The 22786-nt window shown below is 37.8% G+C and overlaps 1 protein-coding gene across 1 annotated transcript in view; it reads right to left on the bottom strand.

Annotated features, from left to right (window-relative positions):
* Positions 1 to 1556: 1556 nt before the first annotated feature.
* Positions 1557 to 22786, bottom strand: part of DIS3L (DIS3 like exosome 3'-5' exoribonuclease) — a 40727-nt gene continuing 19497 nt past the window's right edge. The window contains exons 5-17 of the mRNA XM_036736395.1: positions 22401 to 22577; positions 21434 to 21512; positions 18942 to 19121; positions 18344 to 18513; positions 13914 to 14075; positions 12639 to 12886; positions 11876 to 11968; positions 9623 to 10156; positions 7613 to 7767; positions 7334 to 7512; positions 3451 to 3596; positions 1981 to 2155; positions 1557 to 1895 (exon numbers count right to left, since the gene is read on the bottom strand). Of these exons, the coding sequence (XP_036592290.1) occupies positions 1584 to 1895; positions 1981 to 2155; positions 3451 to 3596; positions 7334 to 7512; positions 7613 to 7767; positions 9623 to 10156; positions 11876 to 11968; positions 12639 to 12886; positions 13914 to 14075; positions 18344 to 18513; positions 18942 to 19121; positions 21434 to 21512; positions 22401 to 22577 (2610 nt within the window). The 3' untranslated portion in view covers positions 1557 to 1583. The remainder of the gene's footprint in view (positions 1896 to 1980; positions 2156 to 3450; positions 3597 to 7333; positions 7513 to 7612; positions 7768 to 9622; positions 10157 to 11875; positions 11969 to 12638; positions 12887 to 13913; positions 14076 to 18343; positions 18514 to 18941; positions 19122 to 21433; positions 21513 to 22400; positions 22578 to 22786) is intronic.

Here is a 22786-nt window from a genome sequence, read left to right as displayed (position 1 = left end):
GGATTTGGAATCAAGAGGAGGATCTGGCTATGCATGATTCCTAGTTCTGTCATCTATTACCTACTTGACCTTGGATGAGTCAAAACCTCTGAGCCTTAGTTCCTCACTGATAGATAAAATGAGGGTCAGATTGTTTTTCAGTCATGTCCAATTCTTTGGAAGCCCATTTGGAGTCTTGGCAACGTTCCTGGAGTAGTTTGCCATTTCCTTCTCTGATCATTTTACAGATGAGGAAACTGAGGCAGACAGGGTTAAGTGGCTTGCCCAGGGTCACGCAGCTAGGAAGTGGTCCAAAGTCAGTTCTGAACTCGGGTCTTTCTGACTCCAGGCCTAGTGCTCTATCTACTATACCACCTGGCTGGCCCTCTTAAAAATCCCTTCTAGGAACTAAGAGTATGTAATCCTTTCAATTTGCCAACTTTTAAATTCTGATTAAATGTTTGATCTAGAAAGGTATAAACTGAGTTGAAACGATTCCCAGATGGAGGTTTGATTCAATTTATTGACATTTTATATTATTTTTTTTTTTGGAGTAGGGAAGGCAGGGCAACTGAGGTTAAGTAACTTGCCCAAGGTCACACAGCTAGTGTGTCAAGTCTCTGAGGTCGGATTTGAACTTAGGTCCTCCTGACTCCACGGCCGCTGCGCCACCTAGCTGCCCCTGATGTTTTATATTCTAAAATATCTCCCACTTTGAATAGTCTGTGAATCCAAAGTTAAGTTACAGATAAATAATTTGTGAACATCCCTGTACAGTAAACCCCAAGACAGCAGGAATTAATTGCATCTAATGTTCTTCTGTGTCCTCCAGTGTTTCAAGCTTAGCATCTGTTGAAGGAACATGTGGTAGCAACCAACCTACATGCAATACTTGGTATTTATGATGAGCTGATGTCCTCACATCTTGTTCATAGATTCTGACCCCCATTTAGTTAGAATGTTAAGAATTGACCATTCTTGCACAAAGGTAAAATTTTGTTCTTCCTGCTCCTGAAAAAATCTTTCTAGAATTATAAAAATGACATAGCTAGTGAGTCAGGACAAAGGAAATTGATACTGACGGTTTCTAAAAACGTGATTGATAATCTGGCTTTTAGAGCTATCATTTTCTATATGTTCACTGTTTTTACAAAAGATTCATTTGTACTCAATGGAATTTCAGGTGACTAATAAAAATTACTAATCTGTATATGCAAAGAGTATTTGAGAGATAGCTGGTGGTATAGTGGGAAAAGTTAGCCTCTGAGTCTGGAAGACCTGAATTCCTGACTCATGCTGGCCATGTGACCCAAAGCACATCGATCAACCCAAGGGGTTCTTTACATGGGGTGCACGAACTTATTAAAAATCCCAATTTAAATTTTGTTTCCCAGGCTACTCTATAAATAATAGAACAGGTGCCTCATGGGAAGTTCCCTCTGTCAATGAAACTGTTCAGTCCAAAAACGAAACTACAATATTTACCTAATCCTAACTGGAATAATCAATGATACCATCTATGTAAAATAATTATATATTTCAAGAAAAGCATAAAAAAATTTGTGAGACAAAACTCCTTAGATGGAATAACAAAGAAGTGTATTTTACATTCCATAATTGGAAGACAAATCCAGAAGAGCTAAGTCCCTTATTTCCTCTAGAAGTGTGTACAAGCTAGTCCCTTTTGTTTGGCAATATTCCTGATATTCTTCCTGAATGATTTTGACTTTGGCTTCTTCTTGGGCAAGCTGAGCTTCTTCAACAGACTTGGTTACTTCTTTCACTAGCTCATTTTTCATTAAAAGGGAATTCTGTTGAGAAAGTTCCGTCTCTGATATCTTGTATGGTTTGTTGCTGATGATTTCAAGCCTGATTGTGTCAGCATGGCAACGAGAGGCCTGCACAGATATCCTTACCTGTCAAAGAGAAGAAAGGGCCATGTTATGTTATTGCCTTCTGTGCTCTTTGCATTAAACACACCTGATATGGAGCTGGACTTACTGTAACGTGATCAAACAAGCTAAATGTAATTGATTCTCCTCCTGCTGTGGTGGAAGTGATTTTGTTCTGAAATCGTTGAAGTGATCCAGGTTTCCATTCAGAACATCCATCCTGACAGCATGAGATAACTAAGCCATCTTTATTCTTCAGGTAGGCTGCACCTTTAATCCCAAACCTTGGATTACAGATGGAGAATACAAATTCAGAGGTGTCATATTATAAGTAGGCAAGCCTACTTATCAAGGAGCTTATTTTTTGAAATGGTGTTAAATTTAAATTGAAATGTGGGCCACTACACCATACAGAAGGACCCCTGTGAACTGCATAATGACTTAGAAAACCACCTATTAATATTATATATATTCTACTGCATTTTTATTTTAGTAGTAGGATTCTTTTTTTTTTTTGGGTGACTTGCCCAGGATCACACAGTAAGTGTCAAGTGTCCGAGGCCATATGAACTCAGATCTTCCTAATTCCAGGGCCAGTGCTCTATCCACTGGGCCACCTAACTTCCCCTAGAATTCATTGCAATATTAATACTGAATCTTAACATTCAATACTGATTTCATTTTAATCTGGTTCAGGCCGTACTTGGGAGCCACATATGGCCCATGGGCCTCACTGGATACTTCTGATCCTTTAGGGAGTACAAGTCCAGTAAAAATGGATCCTGGTTTTTACCACTTTCTGTATGACCCTGGCAGAGGTGTGCAGGTAAATGTTTAATTGGCTTTCCACATTTTCAATCTTCATCTGCATTATTGACATTTTCTCCCTTCACCCCACCCCACTACCTGCACTTTGCTTAAGCCTAAGCAATTACAAAATGATAAATCAAGCCCTGATTTGTAGCGTTTGTCAGTTTCTAAGGTGTAAATGCTCACGCTGAAAATTTAATAACCAGCTCTGGCAGGACCTGGCTCCAGCACCCCCCGGACTTGGGGAAATCACAACCTCAGCAGATCTACAGTTTCCTTATGTATAAAATGGGTATAACAACACTTGCACTATGAGTTGGAAGGGGCCATAAAGATTATTTACCCCCAACCCCCACTTTATAAATGAGGAAACCTAGGTCCAGAAAAACAGCGACAGGTGGCAGCGACCGGCTCAGCTACTCTGAAATCAGTTTTTTCCCCCACTATTTTACGCTGTCCTTATATTGTAAGGATCAAAAAAGATAAAGTATATGAAGTGTCTGTAAATGCCAAAATGCCATATGAAGAACTATTTTTCGTATATAGTTTATTATAAATATGAACTACAATTATAATTTACACAGATTTTCCCCAGTAGAATAAGATGGGAGACACTACTCTATCTTCCTCCCCCCCAAAAAGTATTCTGCTTTGTGATCAAATCACATGGAGTCAAAGCCTGAAATAAATTTAGGAGTACTAAACACTGATCCTCCAGACTTTATTTTAAATACAATTCTGTATTAATATTTTGGTGGATATAACTTACCTCGGTATAAATACAAGCACACCATTTGTTCTAATTGAATAAATGACACCATCTGCTATACAGCGCTCCTCAATTTCGAGGTCTTTGTCTTTGAAATACATACACTGGAAAAGTTCTGTAGACTGTTTCTGGGCATGCTGGGCCGCCTATGAGAATAAGGACAATTCCAAAAGCAAGCTTTTAAAAATGAATCAGAAAGATGTGTTTCACAAATTAATATATTGTAAGCATTAGTACTGAACTCCTAGAAAAAACACTAAATAACAGTAAACAATGCCTAATTAAACTAATTCAGTTATGATGATGCAAGTTAGTCTAACGGGAAACAATATTTTCTAAAATGGATCGCTTTAACAAGTAGAGTTTACAATGATAATAGTTGATAAGTGTATCATTCATTACGGTTACAAAGTGTATTTTCATGTGATCCCTACAAAAACTCATGAGAGAGATTATGCCATATGTTGACAGAATTCAGTATCATTTAACCATTCAAATTCAGAAAGTTCTTTCACTGAGTTCTACTACTGGCATGCACACGCCTTATAAAAATAGATACAATCAATGTCTTTTTGCACCAAGTTCCAACTTAAACTTTAGGTTAATACTACCTTTCAACAAAGGCCCAGAGGGTGGCCCAGCTCAGCCCTGGTACCTAGTTTGAATCTTTATTCTTCACTTGGTTTGTTAAATATCATAATGAGAAGAGAATGTATCTCTTTTCCTTTATATAAACAGCCACAATCACAGCAAAACCATATCAAACAAATTGTTCCATTTAGCTTAGCTTAGCTGCTTCTGGAACATAACTGAAACAAAAGCAAAAAAAAAAAAACAAACCCAGAGGTTTTAAAACTTTTTATTTCTGCAATTCGTTTTTCTCCTTTAGACTTCTGAGGAAGGGAAGTCAGGGGAGTGTGGCACCTGAACCATCAGATCCCAGCTGTAATTACTCTTTCTTTTCCATAATGGATTTTTTAGCTCCAGCAACAATATCCACATTTACCTGAAAGTTGTCATTTCTAGGCAGATATTAATCCTAGAAGTTAGACAGTTTCTGGGGAGGAAAGAATTTACCATCGTTCTTCTCCCTTTTCCAGATTGTTACTAGATTTTGCTGACTTCCTGTCCTCTGACCAGTGAGTGGTTCCTTTCTGACCACCACCTTTTCCATTCTTCTGCCCCAAACCTTAGGGATCCCTAGGATGATCTGGTGTGTCAGAGAGGTTAATATATCTAATTTAGCTACCTACTCCATCTCTATAAAGATCAATCTTAAATTTTCATAGTCCTGTGTTGGTTAGCCAGGAAAGAGCCCCTCCATCTATACCACTGTCTTGGAATCAGAAGCATTTTCCACCCGCACAATTGTAGGAGCCAGTTGCTGTCCAGGGAATTAAGAGGAAGTCCACTAAATGGGATAGAATATTGTGTTTACGGTAGTCAGGATTCTTTAGTTCCATTCCAAGTGAAGAGGCTGGTTGGAACGTTAGAAGACATCTACCCAAAAGATAAATAAATGAATGAAGTTTAAAAAAAGTATGCTTCAATCTGCATTCATACTCTTTTTTTCTTGCCCTTTTTTTGGTCTGTGTTATCTTTTGAAACATGGCTACTTAGTATGGAAAAACATGTTTTACATGACTGCATACGCATAATTTATATCAAATTGTTTGCCTTCTCAAGGAAGGGGAGAGAATTTGGAACTGAAAATTTTTAAAAAAGATGTTAAAAATTGTTATTGCGTATAATTGGCAAAAAAGATAAAAAATCTCCCTTAAAGAAAAGTCATCTAGCTTAATTCCCTCATTTTACAGAGGAGGAAACTGAGGCCCGGAGTGATTAAGTGACTTGACTAAGGTCACAGAGGTAATAGGTGTGAGAGGTGGTACTTGAATTCAGGTCCTTTGACTCCAAAGGCAGTGATCTTTCCACTGGACCACACTTCACTTATTTATTGCAGGATGCCCAATAGAAATCCAGTGCAGAGTGTCTCAAAAGCCTTAGTGCAGTTTTAGGCTCTCAGAAGTGTGAATGCTATTAACCTACAGAAACCATGAACTCAAAATTGAATAATTTGAATTTCTTGTATACTTAGTTTTGTGAATTTTGAATAATAAATGTTTCATTTTAATTTTAACAAGCTGCAGCGCCCTTTCACTAAGCATGGTGTGTTGTGACCATTTTTTCAGCTCTATTGGTAGAGGATGTCCTCTTCATTCACCACCCCTGGTACCATATCCACCTCAATTAGATTTTTTCTTGTGAGGTGACATCAAAACTGTCTGGTATGCATCGAAACCTTGTTCCTTTGGATGATCTTAAAGCTAGGATTACAAAAGCAATCTTTTCAGTCGCTGAGCAGCAATGTTCAGAGCAATGTACAAGCATGATGGTGGTTATGCTGAATTTTAATAAGAAACACCACTATTTTAAATAACTTTTCAAATGTTGGTTTTTTGGTAAGTTTATAGCATTTCTACTTCGGCAGTTACTAATACAAAGTGTTTTGCAGGTAGCATCTCATTTTATCCTCACAACAACTCTAAGAGGTGGGTATTACTATCATTTCCATTTTACAACTGAGAAAATCAAGGCTGACAGAGGCTAAATGACATGCTGAGGGTCATACAGCTACATCTGAGACTGGATATGAACTCAGGAATTCCTAACTCCAAGCCCAGCAGTCAATCCACTACCCCACCTAGCTGGCTCTAAAAAGACTCATTTAACCCATAATACAATTGATTTATATACACATACACATGTGTGTGTGTATGTGTGTGTATGTATATATATACATATATATATATACATACATACATACACACACACATACACACACACACACACACACACACATATATATATATACACATACATACACACACACACACACAGGGTGACTGAAAAAGTCTTAGTGCAGTTTTACACACACATACGAACATACATAAATAGTATAACCATAATATTCAGCAATAGCATGTGTACATTCTACCCATTAGTCTATGTACTTTTATAAATGTGCACACAGAAAACATTCCCACATATGCACACAGTTAGTATAATATATGTGTGCATACTTTATATAGTCATATACATGCACGTAACAAAATATTAATGTAATTGCTAGGCTACATTTCGGAGTAAATAGACTGTTGTGGGCAACCAGAGAACTTAACTAGCCATTATTAATACTGTTCCCATGAGAAAATATATTCCAAGTTCTAAACTGACTTACAAATAAAATGTTGCATCGTGACCTCTCATAAGTCAGCATAGCCCAAACCAAGAAGAGAGTAGATATAGGGGAAACACCTTGGTCTTACCTCTATTGTAAACAGTGCCCCAAAGTAAAGTCTTTCCAAGTTTCCACAGGCTATTGGCTATATCCACTAGAGAACATTTGTGTATCTATTAAATTATTTCATAGAACTTGAAAAAGTTTTAATATGAGTTTGTGATTATTAAAAATTCTAATTTTAATTTGCCAGAATATAATGCTGTTAAATAAAAGCTCAAGTATTTGTTAAACCCATTGTACGGTAAAACTGAAGAGGAAGCGTGGAGCAGTGAAAGAGAGAAGGACCTAGAATTGGGAAGACCTGGGCTCAAATCCCACCTCTGACACTTGCTAGCTGTGTGACTATGGGCAAGTCACTAAACTTTTCTAAGCCACAATTTTCTCATCTGTAAAATCGGGGTCATGATAGCTCCAACAGAGGTGCTATGATGATCAAATGAGATAACAAAGGTAAACTCTGCAAACCTCAAAGCACTATGCTGTTTTTGTTATCATTAATATAATTGTGATGAGTATAACATCATCATTATTACTAATGAAAGTAGTATGACAGGTAGAACATTTAATATGCATTCTTACTCTGTTCCTGTTGTTGATATGTCGGCATAATTCCTCCAGGTCTTTGCTGCTGAACAAATTTTCCTTAATCTCTGTTTTATTATCTTTTGAAATTGCTGCCATTAATAATCGGTGCACAACAATATCTGAGTATCTTCTAATTGGAGAAGTGAAATGGGTATATTTATCTAATGCAAGTCCTTAAGAAAAAAAAAAGAAGATTCAAATGATGAGAAAAGAACATTAAACAAATAGTTTTAAAAACATATCCTGTAAGTCAGGGAGATGTCAGTATCCTACCATAATGGTGGAACTCATCCTCTGCACAAGAGCCAGTTGAGAAGTACAATGCATTGGACATGGCCTGGGTAGCCATAGAACGCAGTATTCTGTTCACCAGGGGATCCCTTGGGTCATTGGCATGATCCAGGGAATCAGCTAGAGTTTTATTAGACCTACCAAGCAAAAAAAGAAAATGTCTTAGGGCTCAAGTATTAGTCTGCAAGTCTTGTCTTTGGCTTTGATCTGCTTAGCTATCATCATTTTTTTGATGATGTCTCCATTTTGGGAGGGCAATGTTTAAAAGTAGAAAAATCTAATTTTTCTTTACAGTTAAAATAGATAAATTGGACCAAATTCTAAATAAGCCATCTGGGAAGGAGTAATGTGTTGATATGGTGGTAAAGTTAATACTTAATTTAACAAAGTACATGTATACTTTCTAGAACTAAACTTGTCAAAATAATGGTCCCCAAAGAACAATATAAAATTAAACAGTTCAATTCTCTTACAGCAAGGTCTCTCTTTCTTGTGACTAACCTAGAACCATATGCATAGAAGGTAGCGTAGCATGGCATAGTGAGCAATAAGACTACTTAGCTAGAAATCAGTACACCTGTGTCCCGGATACAGTCCTCTCATTAATTAGGGGTGTCACTATGGGTGTATCATTTCGAATATCTGGGTCTCTTTTTTTTCTCATCTGTATAATGAGAGGTTGACCTGGATGAGCACTAAGGCCTCTTTCAAGCTCTCAATTCTTTGCTAAATATTCAATAAATACTTATTGACAGGAATATTACATTTCTTAAGTTAATTACTCCCTAATATGAAGCAGGGGACTTTTCTTCCATATCAAGAACCTTTACCTATAAAAAAGAAAAGCAATTAAGGCTTATCTAAGTGTGAAGCAACTTAAATTCAGTTTTAAAATTCTGTTTAGAGAGAAAAATGTAAAATGTTCTATCATTGTTTTAAAATTTAAAATGAGAAACACAAAACTCTATTCGATAAATATAACAAACATATTTTAGAAACTGCTTTGGTTCTACCTTATAATGAGATAAGGGAGAAAGACATGAGGGGAGGGGAAAAAAGAGGGTAAAGAGGTGATTATAGATACAGCTAGGTAAACAGGAGAAACAGATAAAGACACAGAGAAAGGGACCCGAGAGAGAAGGAAGAATGGACACACACACGCACACGCGTGCGCACGCGCGCACACACAGACATAGAGAGATTTATATCACTGAGGGGAAAGGTAAAATGCCTAACTCATTGACTGAGAGTTCTTTTTTACTGGCTGAGGGGTTTGGATTTTTAAGTTATTAATTTTAAAATACAACCCTCTAAATTTGTTTTTAAGTGTGTAAACATCATGGGAATATTGTAAAGCATGTTTCAATTACTACCAGAGAGAAGTATTTTTAGTCTTCACTAAAGCTCATTTTAAAAGATTTTTTTATTTGTAAAGCAGAAAATCGTAAGTAACATCTTACTTTACTTAAGTAACTTACTTACTTTACTTAAGTAACATCTTACTTTATGGAGAAATTAAGTATCTTTGGCATGTACCACCTTAGGATATTAGGTTCTGCAAGTTTAGGCACAAGTAGGATCACTTCTTAGTACTTGCTCTATAGACTGGATGAAATTAAGCCAATGGCCAGACACTTCTCATGCCCATCTTACATGATGAAATGGGTGAATGTAGTAACTAGGGAACAGGCTTTTATTTTAAATCCCCACCTACAAAATATCTAACATTGTTATGAATTGAAGACAGCCAGTAAGTCTTTCATGGAGAAGGAAATGGCAAACCACTGCAGTCTCTTTGCCAAGAAAACCCCAAATGAGTCACGAAGAGTCAGGCATGACTGAAATGACTCAACAACAACAAAGTTAAGTCTTCCATCCTCAACCAAAGCTGCAGTAGTGTATTACAATCCCACAAACTGAAGTAGGTACAAAACTCCTAAGGACCCTTCCCCCACCTCCCCACCCCCCACCCCCCAAAAAACAGAGGTATACCGTGTATCTATGGAAAAGCCTTTAGCTTTAGCACATTCCCGGAGCTCAGAAAAAAACTCCTGATGCGGAGGTGGGTGTTGTCGCAACAAAGCCTGATGAGGGAAGTTCTCCCAGATCTTCTTGGCTACCCAGTGATTGGCCAGGATCATACACTCGGCAACGGTCTCATGAACTTCCAGGGGCTGCTTAGGGATGAGATCGTGAATGTTCTTTTTATCATCCAGCTGTACACGGACTTCTACACCTTCCAGTTCTAGGGCACCACAACTGTCTCGTTTTGCCCGCACATGTCGGGCTATATCAGTCAGCTTTCCGATTGCCCACACCAATTCATCCTGTCTGGCTTGTCTGCTTTTCTCATCCATTTCTTTGAATTCTGGAATATCATCGATAACACTAAAGTTTCCATCTAATAGATCTTGTGCAGCCTCATAATACAGCTTATATGCTGACTGAATGATGGTTCTACCATACCATACTTTTTTTACTTCGAAGGAATTTTTGTCTAATTCCCACAAGACACTTACAGCATACCTGAAAAAAAATTACAGTTTTTCAGAGCATCAGCTTACCTTGAATTATAAATTCTGCTTTTTAAAATTTAGAACAGATGTCATTTCTATAGATTCTGGTCTAGTTTCTCACACTATTATCTCTATACTTTAATAGCATATATCTCTATACTTTTAATAGCATCACCGCTGGGTTTATATTCCAACTAGCTACTTTCAACACAGAAGCGAGAAAATGAATGTTTGGATGATTAATGAGTATTCCTCCTTCCCCAGAGACTGTTCTATTTTTTTTTCAAATTTTGTAGAATATTAGATCAATTCCAAGTAGGGAAAAAAAATCAACATGCCTCCATTATGATAGGCTAATTCTTTTTTTTTAAATAGTATTTTATCTTTTCCCAATTACATGTAAAGATAATTTTTAATATTCACCTTTTAAAACTTTTGAGTTCCAAATTTTCTTCTTCCCTCCTTTATTTCCCCCCTCCCTAAGACAGTAAGCAATGAAATGGGTTACATACGTACGATCATGTAAAACATGTTTCTACATTAGTCATGTTGTCAAAGAAGAAACAAACCAAATTAAGAAAACACAAAAAAGTACAAGATTGAAAAATAGTATGCTTTGATCTGCATTCAGACTCCATCGGTTCTCTGGATATGGATAGCATTTTTCATCAGGAGTCCTTTGGCATTGTCTTGGATCATTGTATTTAGGCTAATTTTTTAAAAACAACTTAAACAACGTCCTCTAGACCAAGGCCTCTACACTATTTTCTCTCTGCTATCATCTAACCTCTCCTCTGTCTTAACTTGGCAGGACCTGCTAGGGCTTGTGATCTATGGGTATAGCCTTCTGGAATTCAGGGTTCCATCTGTGCCACAATGAGACACTGAATAGGATGGACTTCAGTGCACTACTAAAACAGTAATTTTTGGGGCAGCTAGGTGGCGCAGTCAGTAGAGCACCGGCCCTGGAGTCAGAAGGACCTGAGTTCAAATCCGGCCTCAGACACTTGACACATGTACTAGCTGTGTGACCTTGGGCAAGTCACTTAACCCCAACTGCCCTGACAAAAAAAAAACCAAAAAAAAAACCCAGTAATTTTTAAACGAACAAAACAATATCAAACTTGGCTCCAATGAGGCCCTAATGTAATTGAAATGAGTGGTAACCCTTGCTTATCTCATATTTAATTTGGAGGTAGAGTGGTAAGTGATTACAAATTCTAGCTTACAGTTTTCCATCTTGATTAAAACAGCTTCCAACTGAGATCAACCTGTTTACGTTGACTCCATAGTAAAGGAAAACAGAACTAAGTGTGTAGAAGCATACTAGTCCACAGTGTTTGTGATGGCCCGGTAGTTTTGAGGGAATAATAATTAGAAACATACAGTAAGCAAAAAACCATAGTGGCAGTGCATTTTTAAAAGACACATGGCTGTTGTACAAAAAAAAATTGCATTCACTGAGTCCTCCAAAGAAATGTATATATGCACATAGATACCCATATATATTACTGGACTTAACTGGAAAATAAACAAGTAGGAATTAAAAGTAATTGTGCACTAAAAGTAGGGCTGAGAGGATATGTGTGGAAGAAGAGACTGGAACAGAAAAGTGAACCAGCCAAGGATTAGTGGAGGGCAAGATAGGGTTTAGGATGCAAATAAAAAGCAGAACTGTGGAGAGATGAGAAGAAGAAAAAGACGAGTCAGTAGTCTGAGCAAATCTCACCGATCAACTCCTCCGAGCAGAGAACACAAATCAGCACTCAGGATGGAAGGCAGCATATCATATCGACGATCTGCTAAATAGTAAGTGGTTGCCCTGTAAATAACACATACACATACATGACACAGTTAGTACAGGAATACAAAAGTATTTATTGCTTTAGGAAATAGTCTGGTCTCCAGTGAGCCAAAGGACCAAAGTACCAGTACAATGCGCCACAGCCTGGCAGCTTTTCACACAATGTAGCGCGCCCTTTGAGAGAGCTAGTCTGTTATAACAGAGCATGCCATCCTGTGGGTGAATGCTTTTAGTATTCATACTTTTCCACTTTGCATAAAGAAATTAGAAAATTGCTTTCTTTGCTGATATGGATTTTGCTAAAATTCTGAATATCAGGAAAAGTTAGAATGCAATAATCTGGTATTTATATAAAACAGTTCCATATTCATGGAATATTAAGCTTATTTTAATTTACTATAAAAGAAGACATGAAGAGGTTAGCCATATATAACAAAAGGTAGGATTATCAAAGATCCTATTTTCCTAAGGGAAAAGGGGGGAAGTAGACTTCCAACTTCCCTCTCCAAGGATTTTCAGAATTGGGGGATCCAATGCTCTCTCCCTCATGCATATTCTTTCTTTGTAAAGATCCAACTTTCATAGTTACCAGATCCTAAAGATTAAAGCACAGCCACCTACATTTAATAATAATGCTTACTTAAAATGTTATTTAATTTCCTGATCCACACCTAACTAAGAGTATTACCTGGTTCTAGCTTCAATATCAGTGTAAGAATTTGCTGTCACAAAATGTGTTACATCTGCAATGTGAACTCCAAGTTCCAAGTTGCCATTAATTAAGGTTCTGACTGAGAGAGCATCATCCACATCTTCACAGCCTTTAGGGTCGATGCTGAACACAAGATGGGTTTTCCTCAAATCAATGCGTTCTTGTTCCTCCTCAGGATTCACTTTCCAGGGATTCTCTGGGTTGTTGACTGGCATTTCGCACATCTGTATGAGGAGAACTAAGTCAGCAACTGAGGGGCTTCGGGCTTCAAGAATCACCCATCTGCTCTTTCTCACATTAAGTATCACTCCAACTATCCCTTAACACATTACTCTAATTCTGTACCTGCCCAATTACCTCCTATAGACATTTTTACTCCCTTCCAATTGCTACTTTAAACACCGAAGCTAGAATGTGAATGTACAGATGGTTAACGAGTGTTCTCCTCCCCTCCCTACTGTTCCCAAAGGCTACTATACTTTTTTCAAATTTTGTAGAATTTTATATCAAGTCCAAGTAGTGAAAAATCAACATGTCACCCTTGTGATAGGCTAATATTCTTTAAAAGCCACTTACAACAATGTCATTTAGACCAAGACCGATACACTATTTTCTCTCTGCTATCATCTGTTCAGACCTGGCAAATCCCAGCTAATTTTGCTAAGAGATGAAAAGCATTCTAGTCTTGTCAAGCCTGGCTCACTGTATTCAAGTTAAGATCTATATTTATACTAAAACTCTGATTTTATAATGTAAAGTATTCTGAAATAGCATAATATTAGAGCAACCATTTTGTCTCTTTAAGTCTGATTTTGTTATCCTTCGTCTGGCTAGGAGACGAGACTTGTGAAAATTAACAAAAAAAATCTTCTTGTATTTTTAGGTTATGGAAGAACTTGATTCACATACTTGTAAGTTTGTGTAGAGGGTGTAGTCCAGTCAGAAACGCAATCAGATAGTACAAGGGGAAGGTTACATCCTTACTACATGCCCTATGTGGAAGCCATTTTTTAGCTACATGGAAAAATTTTAAAATTGATCACTGTCAGGAACATAGACCATCGAATAATGACTCTGTACCAGAAGCGTAGGATGAGTTGTCTCAAATACTAAACAAGGGGAAGTGTGGGCTTTCTCTTTTCATGGGTCCAAGAAGTTTTGTTTCCAGAGTTTTGTTTTCACAGCAACATTAAAAAAATTAAAAAGAAACACTAGAAGCCATTGGAGCATAGAATTACAAGAGGAACTAACCTGGGCTTCCGAGAAAGGGGCAACAGAAATACTGTTCTCTACCAGGATCGTTGCAATTTCCCCTTCAAGATCTCGTATTCTTCCTAAAACTCGTACAAAATGTCCATTTGGATATACAGATGTTGACTCCCAGGAATCAATACGTACAACCACCCTGAAGTCCTGAAGTTAGAGGAAAAAGCACAGACATTCCAGGATTAGATGTTAATTTGGTCAATAAGAAGCATTCAAACTTAAATATAAAAAGTAATCATAGCTGACATTTATATAGAACTTGGAGGTTTGCAAATTGCTTCACATTGTATCATCATGTGATTCTCACAAGAACCCAACCAAGTATATACTGGAGCCATTAGTATCCTCAATTTACAAATGATGAAATTAAAGCTTAGCAAGGTTAAGTAACTGGTCTATACATCACACAGGTAGTGTCAGAAGCAGGATTCAAACTCAGCTCTTTCTTGACTTCAAGTTCAGTGTTCTTTCCACTACAGGGCATGGCAGCATTTGAAGGACCAGGTGTATCAACTGATGCAAAAATTTTATTTTAATTTTACTTTGAAATAAATGAAAAAATTCACCCAATCTCTATTTTCTTTGCCTTAATGACCAAAAAACAAACAAAACTGCACTGCATCAATTGATATAACCTGTTCCTTCAGGGTATTCTGAAATTTCAGAGCTGATGGGGCTGGCACAGACACCATATCATAGCACAGATTGGGAACTGGATGAAGCAGTACCACAATCCAAAGTGAACAGCATTTTAACCAACAGTTTCTTTCAGATTCCTGAAATTAAAATAACAAAGACAACAAAGTCAAAACTCCTACATCTAAAGCCTCAAATAAATATGATTTGGTCTCAGGCCGTGGAAGAGTTCAAAAAGGATTTTAATAATCAAGAGAGGTAGAGGAAAAATTGAGAAGAGATGTGAGAGTGATGCAAGAAAGTAATGAAGGGTCAACAGCACAGTAAAGGAGGCACAAAAAATGCTGAGGAAAACAACACCTTAAAAAACAATAGGCCAAATGGTAAAAGAGGCGTAAAAAAAAATCCAGCGAGAAGAATGCCTGGAAAAACGGAATTGGCACAAAAATTCACTGAAGAGAACTCATTAAAAAGCAGAATTAGCCAAATGGAAAAAGAGGCACAAAAATTCACTGAAGAAAATAATTTCTTAAAAATTAGGATTGGGCAACTGGAGGCTAATGACTCCACGAGACATCGAGAAACAATAAAATCAAAATAAAAAATAGAAGACAACGTGAAATATCCCACTGGAAAAACAACTGAAATATAACTGAAAATAGATCCAGGAGAGAGAATTTTCCCTAAAGCCATGATCAAAAAAAGAGCCTAGACATCATCTTTCAAGAAATTATCAAGCAAAACTGCCTTGATGTTCTCGAACTAGAGGGTATTGCAATCTCTTAACTTTCAGACAATTGTGTGACTATAACATCCCCAAAATTGTTGGCTTCTCATACATTCTTCAAGAGGATTTGCAATAGGTATATTTATCACTCTCAAAGATTTTTTTCAGTTCAGTTCAGTTATGTCTGACTCTTTGTGACCCCATTTTGGGTTTTCTTGGCAAAGATACTGGAATTGTTTGCCATTTCCTTCTCCAGGTCATTTTTACAGAGGAGGAAACTGAGGCAAACAGGATTAAGTGACTTTTCCAGGTTCACATAGCCAGTAAGTGTCTGAGACTAGATTTGAACTCAGGAAGATGAGTCTTCCTAACTTCAGGCCTGACACTCTACCCACTCTGCCACCTAGCTGCCCAATGGTAATGATAGCATCCCTTATTTTTTGAAATCATTCTCTTTCAAAAGATCCTGAAAATCAATCTCTTAATGCTTTCAAAACTGCAATCCTTCCAGCACAGATTTACTCTGTACGTATTTGGTCTGATACTGCTGCCTTCTGATGTATCAATTCCATTTTCTCATATAATACGCAAAAGAATGAGTTAAGAGTCTAGATATGATGATTCCACTGTCAATGATAAAAATATTGCTAAAGGAACTTTGGCACATTTGTTCTAATTTTCTTTCTTCTGTGTTGTTCTGCCAATTTGATCAGTGTTTTTGAGAAGGTGAGGCTTACTTAGGTCTCAAGCCAAGCTTGTTACACAATCATTTTCTCTTCCACCATCCTTACCTGTTGTCTGAAGTGATATTGCTCATAATTTCCACTATCCTCCCACTACAATATTTTTCAAATGTGTTTTCATTCTAAATTAATACCGTCCTTGTTATGTCTTTCTCGGCAAAATCACGTTTTGCTGGCTGAGGTTTCTAGATGCAGAATTTTTTTCTGGTTTTGCGTTTGTGTCCCCAGAACCTGGCATAGGGCCTTACACATAAGAGGTGCTTACTGAGTGCTGAATTCCCTTTTGGCCTCATAATTGAGAAGACTGTTTTGTATTAGTTAAATTTCCTTAAAAACAAGATATCCAAAAAGTTGATAACTGGAGTTTATGTCTTTTTTCATCCATTTCCTATTTTTTAGAGTCAACAGCTTGTATGAATGTGTCAGATTGAAACTATTATAGTTATTTACAATGTCATTTTTATAGTTTGGCATTGGTTTTGACCTTTGCTCTAATTAAGTGATCATCTGCAGAAAACACAATCATTTAGAAATGACCTCCAAATCAATAACCAGTTGTGTTCTGTCTATTAAGAATGCAATCAATTTCATTTTTTGCGTGGTTTCTTGAAAGAATGACTTACGACATACAGGTAGGAGGCTCTAAGTAGTTGACAAGGTTTTGGCCTTTTTCATTTTTTAATCCTGAACCGTATTTTCTAAAACCATCCTTCTTGATGCCTGCTTTTGAAATGAAGTCACTGGGCATTACTAAATAATGCTCATTTAGATTAGAGGACCTTATTAAGGTCTCTATAAAATTTCTCTACTTCTTTGTTCTCTGCAACATTTTGGTGTATGAGATTTTGTTCTCTGCAACAGAATATTTTTTTATTCTTATGTTTTTATTTTTTTCCTGAGGCAATTGGGGTTAAGTGACTTGTCCAGGGTCACACAGCTAGTGAGTGTCACATGTCTGAGGCTGGATTTGAACTCAGGTCCTCTTGACTCCAGAGCCAGTGCTCTATCTACTGTGCCCCAGCTGCCCTTCTACAACAGATTTTGGTATAACTATCTTCAGGTTTGTTTTTTTTTTGTGGGATTGACTATAATCGTTGATCATGAGAACTGTTTTCTACAAAACAGTGATTCTTGTTGCCTTTGAGTGAACAATAAAACCCTGTCAAATCCATCCTCTGTTTCTCCAAGGATACGCTGTAAGCCTACCACTTAGCTTCAATTTCCTTATGTCTTTCAGTTTCATTTTTATTAAGAATGTCAATTTTGATATAGTTCTGTTTCTCTTTAATAGAATGTCAGATTGTTAATCAATAGACAAGGATTTCACATTTAGAATGTCAATTTTGATACGGTTCTATTTCTCTTTAATAAAATGTCAACTTGTTAATCATTAGACAAGAGTTTCACATTTAGAATACCAATAAATAAATTTTAAAATTAATTTTTAGAAAGGTGAATTAATTTTTATAAAGGGCCTAAAAACTGTGATGTTTAGTAGCATCTGTCCCTTTTTCTGCCGTTATGCAACAGGTTACAGAGACAGAAGGAGGTACACAGGACTAAAGGGCCATTTTGAAGTTTTGTTTCATGGGTGGTAGCAGCCAACATCACCTAGTGGCCGAATCTATTGGTGATGAGCCTCATTACACTGTGAAGAGTAGACAATTCTCACACTTTGTGAAATACTACATGAGTTAAGGCAGGCAAGGCCTGAAGTCTATGAGTCAAGGGAGAGGTTTCCAATTTTTCCTCCACTGATGTCTGTTTTCACTGCTACAGTCTTCTCTAGGCAATTGATTCTGTGAAGTAACATATCAAATCACCACTATAGGCATTAAAATTATTTCTCTATGATCTGTTGAAGGAAAGCTTGTTAGTGTTGCTGGCAAAGTATACATACATACAAACACACAAATGTATGTAAATAAATATACATACCTATACTTTGCCAACCATACTGACAAGGGGTGTGTGTGTGTGTGTGTGTGTGTGTGTGTGTGTGTGTGTGTACACATACAGAACTAGTTTCTGAATTGGACGGTTGGATAACACATGTTCTCTTTGGTTGGTCTTACACAGTTCTTTCTAGGACAGTTTCTTTCTGCCCTTCATTTATTAACTGAACACTACTCGATAGCTGATTCTTCTATATTTAGAACATCTTAAAAACAGTATCCATAACTCTAGATGTATGGTTTGGGGTCATTCATAATTTATTTCCTCCTTTGCTAAAGGAAATACCTGTGTCTACTGCTACTGAACAAAGCTAACCAAATTTGGGTAAAATAAAATGAATTTCTACTAGTTACCTGTAGTGCTTCTGCTTGTTGAGTACTGATCCTGATTTTGGGAATTCTGTAATCCCAAGGTGTCACTAGGATTTTCTGGGCATTTTTGCCCTGGGACTGAACCTCTTCTTTAGATGGAAACGTCACCACGTAATCCCGCCAGTTCTTCTGAAGGATTCCTACCACTCTGCCTTTGAAAAAGAAACAATATTGACTGGTGAGGCAGGTGTACCTAGGGGCTAAGATAGAACAGTCTACCATACGAACAAATGATATTTAAATTAATGCTTGTAAAGCGGCATAGAAGGAATGAAGGGGCTAGCTCAGCATTCTGCTCCCCTGAAGCAGTTACTCTTGGACACAAGATGGAGATCCCCTTTTCACCATTCTTTCTGTTCTTCTATTGCCATGTCTGATATGTATACTTGGCACATGGTTGCTCTCTCCTCTCTTTTGCCCCCATCTACCAATTTCAGAGTTAGTAAGTATGTAGAGAAAGGTATATCTATGTGAAACTCTGACAGAAGAAGAATTACCAGAAGAAGAGTTATTTTATTTCGTGCATCTAAAAAGAGAAACTCTCCAGAGGCTCACATCTGTCCGTCCTTCTCTCACTTACCTGTGGGCATAGGCTCACTGGGAGACTCCCCTGGTGTTTTGTCATCGTTTTCATTCTCACACAAAGCGGCAGTCCTCCCTTTCCATTCATTTTTGGGGAGTAGTTCCACCACGACCACGTCACCATGAATTGAGCGGTTGCGAGCTTTCATACCATGCACAAGGATGTCACTAATTAAATCTGTTTTCAAGGAGGCAAAGACACCCAGTAAGACATTTCAAATGCAATAGTCCTGCACTCAGTAACTCCTAAAGATGAAGACGCACACTTGTGTTCTGAAGATTGTTAACGATCGACTCCTATTTCTTCAGTGCTACTTGCTACAGCACCGAACAGTTTCAGAACTATCATCTCACTGTAATGATGACGATGGTGATGATGATGACGGGTAACACGACATCCCTTTAAGGTCTAGGAAGTGCTTCACATATATTATCTTCTTGTTACCATCAATAACCACCTAAAGTAGGGGCTGTTATCTCTCCCATTTTACAGATGAGGAAAATAAGGCTCAGAGAAATTAAGTGGTTTCCTCATGGTCAAAGAGTTGGCAAATGTCAGAGATAGGATTTGAACCCAGATCGTTGTCTGTCACAACTCCAAAGCACTTACGGTAGCTTTATAATAAGCCCATAAGGTATACAGGCATTATTATCCCCATTTAACATCACAAGTCTATGTCGGAATCTCTATAAAGACATTTAAGCAACTCATCCTACTTAAATGTAACTGAACATGCTCTCCATCGGAACAATCAGCTGCATTAGAGACAGTTTTCCATGCATGCTCATGTACTGTTATAAAGTGCCCCACTCAACTGGGTATCTTATCCTACAGGAAAATAGGGGGGAAGGGGATGAGAGGGGTGATGATGATAGAAGGGAGGGCAGATTGGGGGAGGGAGTAGTCAGAAGGAAACACTTTTGAAAAGGGACAGGGTCAAAGGAGAAAAATGAATAAATGGGGGACGGGATAGGATGGAGGGAAATATAGTCAGTCTTTCACAATATGACTATTATGGAAGTGTTTTGCATAATGATACATGTGTAACCTATATTGAATTGCCTGCCTTCTCAAGGAGGGAGGGAAGAAGGGAGAGAATTTGGAACTCAAAGTTCTAAAAACAAATGTTAAAAATTGTTTTTACATGCAACTGGGAAATAAGATATATGGGCAATGGGTATAGAAATCTATTTTGCCCTACAAGAAAGTAAGGGTTGGGGCGATAGAAGGGAGGGCAGACTGCGGAAAGGGGCAATCAGAATACATGCCATCTTGGGGTGGCGGGGTGTGTTGGTAAGCAAAATGGGCTCTTAGTATTCAGTTCAACCAAGTGCCCTTGAAGAGTTAGGCTTTTGTTTCCTTTGATTAATTCAGTGTATTTCATTGAATCTTACTAGGTGCTAAACCCCAAGCCCAAACCCCTGTTAGGTGCTAAGCCTATGTGGGTGTGAAGCTCCCAGGGTACTAAGGGGAGGTGCTAACTCAAGAGCCAATCATAGGAACCCAAGTTCTGGTCATTCAGATGAAGTCTGATGATGTCTGAAATGGTATAAGAAGAGAAGACAGAGCTATTTGCACAGGGCTCTCACTCTTGGTGGCGTGGAGACTCCGGGCAGCTGTAGCTAAGAGCCCTCCAGCTCGTAAATCCGGATGCTGGGACTTTGTTAAACTCTGGTAGCTACGTATTGGGATTTCAATCAGACAAAGTCTGTCTATCCATGATTGTAATTTGTTTGTATTTGTCCCGAAGTTCAGGGTGCTGGCTTTTTCCCCTGAACTAAGTGAATAGTATTTGTATGTTGAATTAAAGTAAGCTTGTTAACCCCTTAATGTTGCTTTCCTTAGTAAAGCAGATCAAAAGAACCTGGGCTTTTGCAGTGTGCTGGCAGCGTTCTTGTTGTTGGGCTTGTGTTGGTCTTTCACTCCCACAACAGCTGCTAGCCAGATTGTTCAAACAGGGGGAGGGGAGAGATGGGGAGAAAATTTGTAACTCAAAATCTTGTGGAAATGAATGTTGAAAACTAAAAATAAATAAATAAAAAAATAAAGTAAATGCCCTTGTGCTCAGGCTGGTAGCCCCTTCAATGCTCCTCTGTTGGGATTCCTGTGTAGTCATCCATGGACTCTGCCTGTTTCTGGAGGCAGAATCAGCTTTGGAGTGGTAGAGATTCAAGGGCAAGCATGACCACGTGCTGGATATGGCACATGTACCTAAGTGCTTCCACTTCCTCTCCATTCATTCACTTCTAAATCCTCTGATTTGAAAGGATCATTTTCAAGGGGAAAAGACCGTAAAAACCTATCATCTCTTAACCTTGACGTCTGGTCCACAATAAAGTGGACTTGCCACAATTTCTATTTTATGCAGTCAATGACTCAGATGACAAATAAAAAGTGTAATATAATAGGATAAAAATACTACTTTTTTCCACTGTGGAAGAACTTAGCAAAGAAGGGTAAAAATTTGAAAGAAAGTGAATATACTGAACCTGAGTCTTTACTGCTGGCTCCCTGGAGTCGGACAAAAGCTTCTATTTGTGCTCTGTGTTTATTGACATTGAGAATTCCCTAAAATCAAAATTAACAGTCAATGAGATGGCCTGGAAATGAGGGGAAGAAAATTCAGCTTAGCTTTACAATTTGAGAGTGATACGACAATAACCACTATATTACATTTTTATAAGGTGTGAGATCACTGCTTTCAACAATGAGGATTTTTTTTCCCTTGAGAGAAAATGACCCAGTAGAGCTCTTCCTGGCCATAACAACATTATTTTTCACTGAGTCGGCCTTACCTATGTAGCATAAAGAGCCCAAGAAGGCTCCTGTCCCCAAATATATCCCATATATTTATATTTAAAATGCTACCATTTATAACATATTCCTTCAGATTATGCAGAAAATGTAGATATCATTGAGAGGTGTAATATTATTAAATTCTTAATATATCAGTGAGATTAAGTTTATCATATCCATTTCTGATAGAAGAAACTCTGGCAGCAATGACCTCTTGTGTACCTGCCATTGAGAGGGCTGAAAAAAGAGGAAGGTGAAGCCAGGATACATAAGACAAACTCTGCTTATAACCAGCCCAGACTCCTAACCTAGATTTGGAATTTTTCTTTCCCAGTATTAGGAGACATTTGCAAGGCCATTTCCAACCTCCTCTTCAATCGTAACCCTACAACTAAAAAGCTTCACTGGCATTTGATTAGGCAGCATTTGATTAGATAACTAGGTTCTATCAGCGGAATGATGTCTGACCCCACACCCTACCAACAAACTACTCAACAGTGACAGCTGTTTATTGGTTAGACTGACTGCCCATCCATCCAGCTCTCCAGAAGGCCTCAAAGGCAATTAACGAAAAGAAGAAAACAGAGTTTTAAATGCCCCCGTTCAGAGAAGGGTATGTGGTAGCTTGCTCCCGACAATGTCTTTTATCATTTTCCTCACCTGGATATATCTCCCAGACTTAATTCCAGCCTCTAATACTTCCAGAGGAAGGTGCTCTGGGTATTCTTTCCCATTGTTCTCTTGGCTTTCAAGCTCTCTCTCACGACGAGCCTGAAGTATGGAATCACACAGCTCGTGGGCAGCCTTTAAGTCGGGCCAAAAGTTGTCCAGATAGTTCTGTGTAATAAAGATTTAAAAAAACACAACCAAAGAAACTATAAATAAAAATCTCCATTTCAGTTCCATTTTAAAAACTCATTTTCTTGAACAAAAGCTGCTGGTACGCAACTTTGAGGTGATATTAGCCGATATTTGGTTTTTTTGTCTCTGCATCCCCAGCACCCTCTAAAGGATCTTACACATAATAAGTGTTTAATGAATGTTTA

Source organism: Trichosurus vulpecula, chromosome 8 (genome assembly GCF_011100635.1).
Source record: "Trichosurus vulpecula isolate mTriVul1 chromosome 8, mTriVul1.pri, whole genome shotgun sequence".
Classification (NCBI taxonomy): domain Eukaryota; kingdom Metazoa; phylum Chordata; class Mammalia; order Diprotodontia; family Phalangeridae; genus Trichosurus; species Trichosurus vulpecula.
This window is presented reverse-complemented; position numbering and strand designations above follow the sequence as displayed.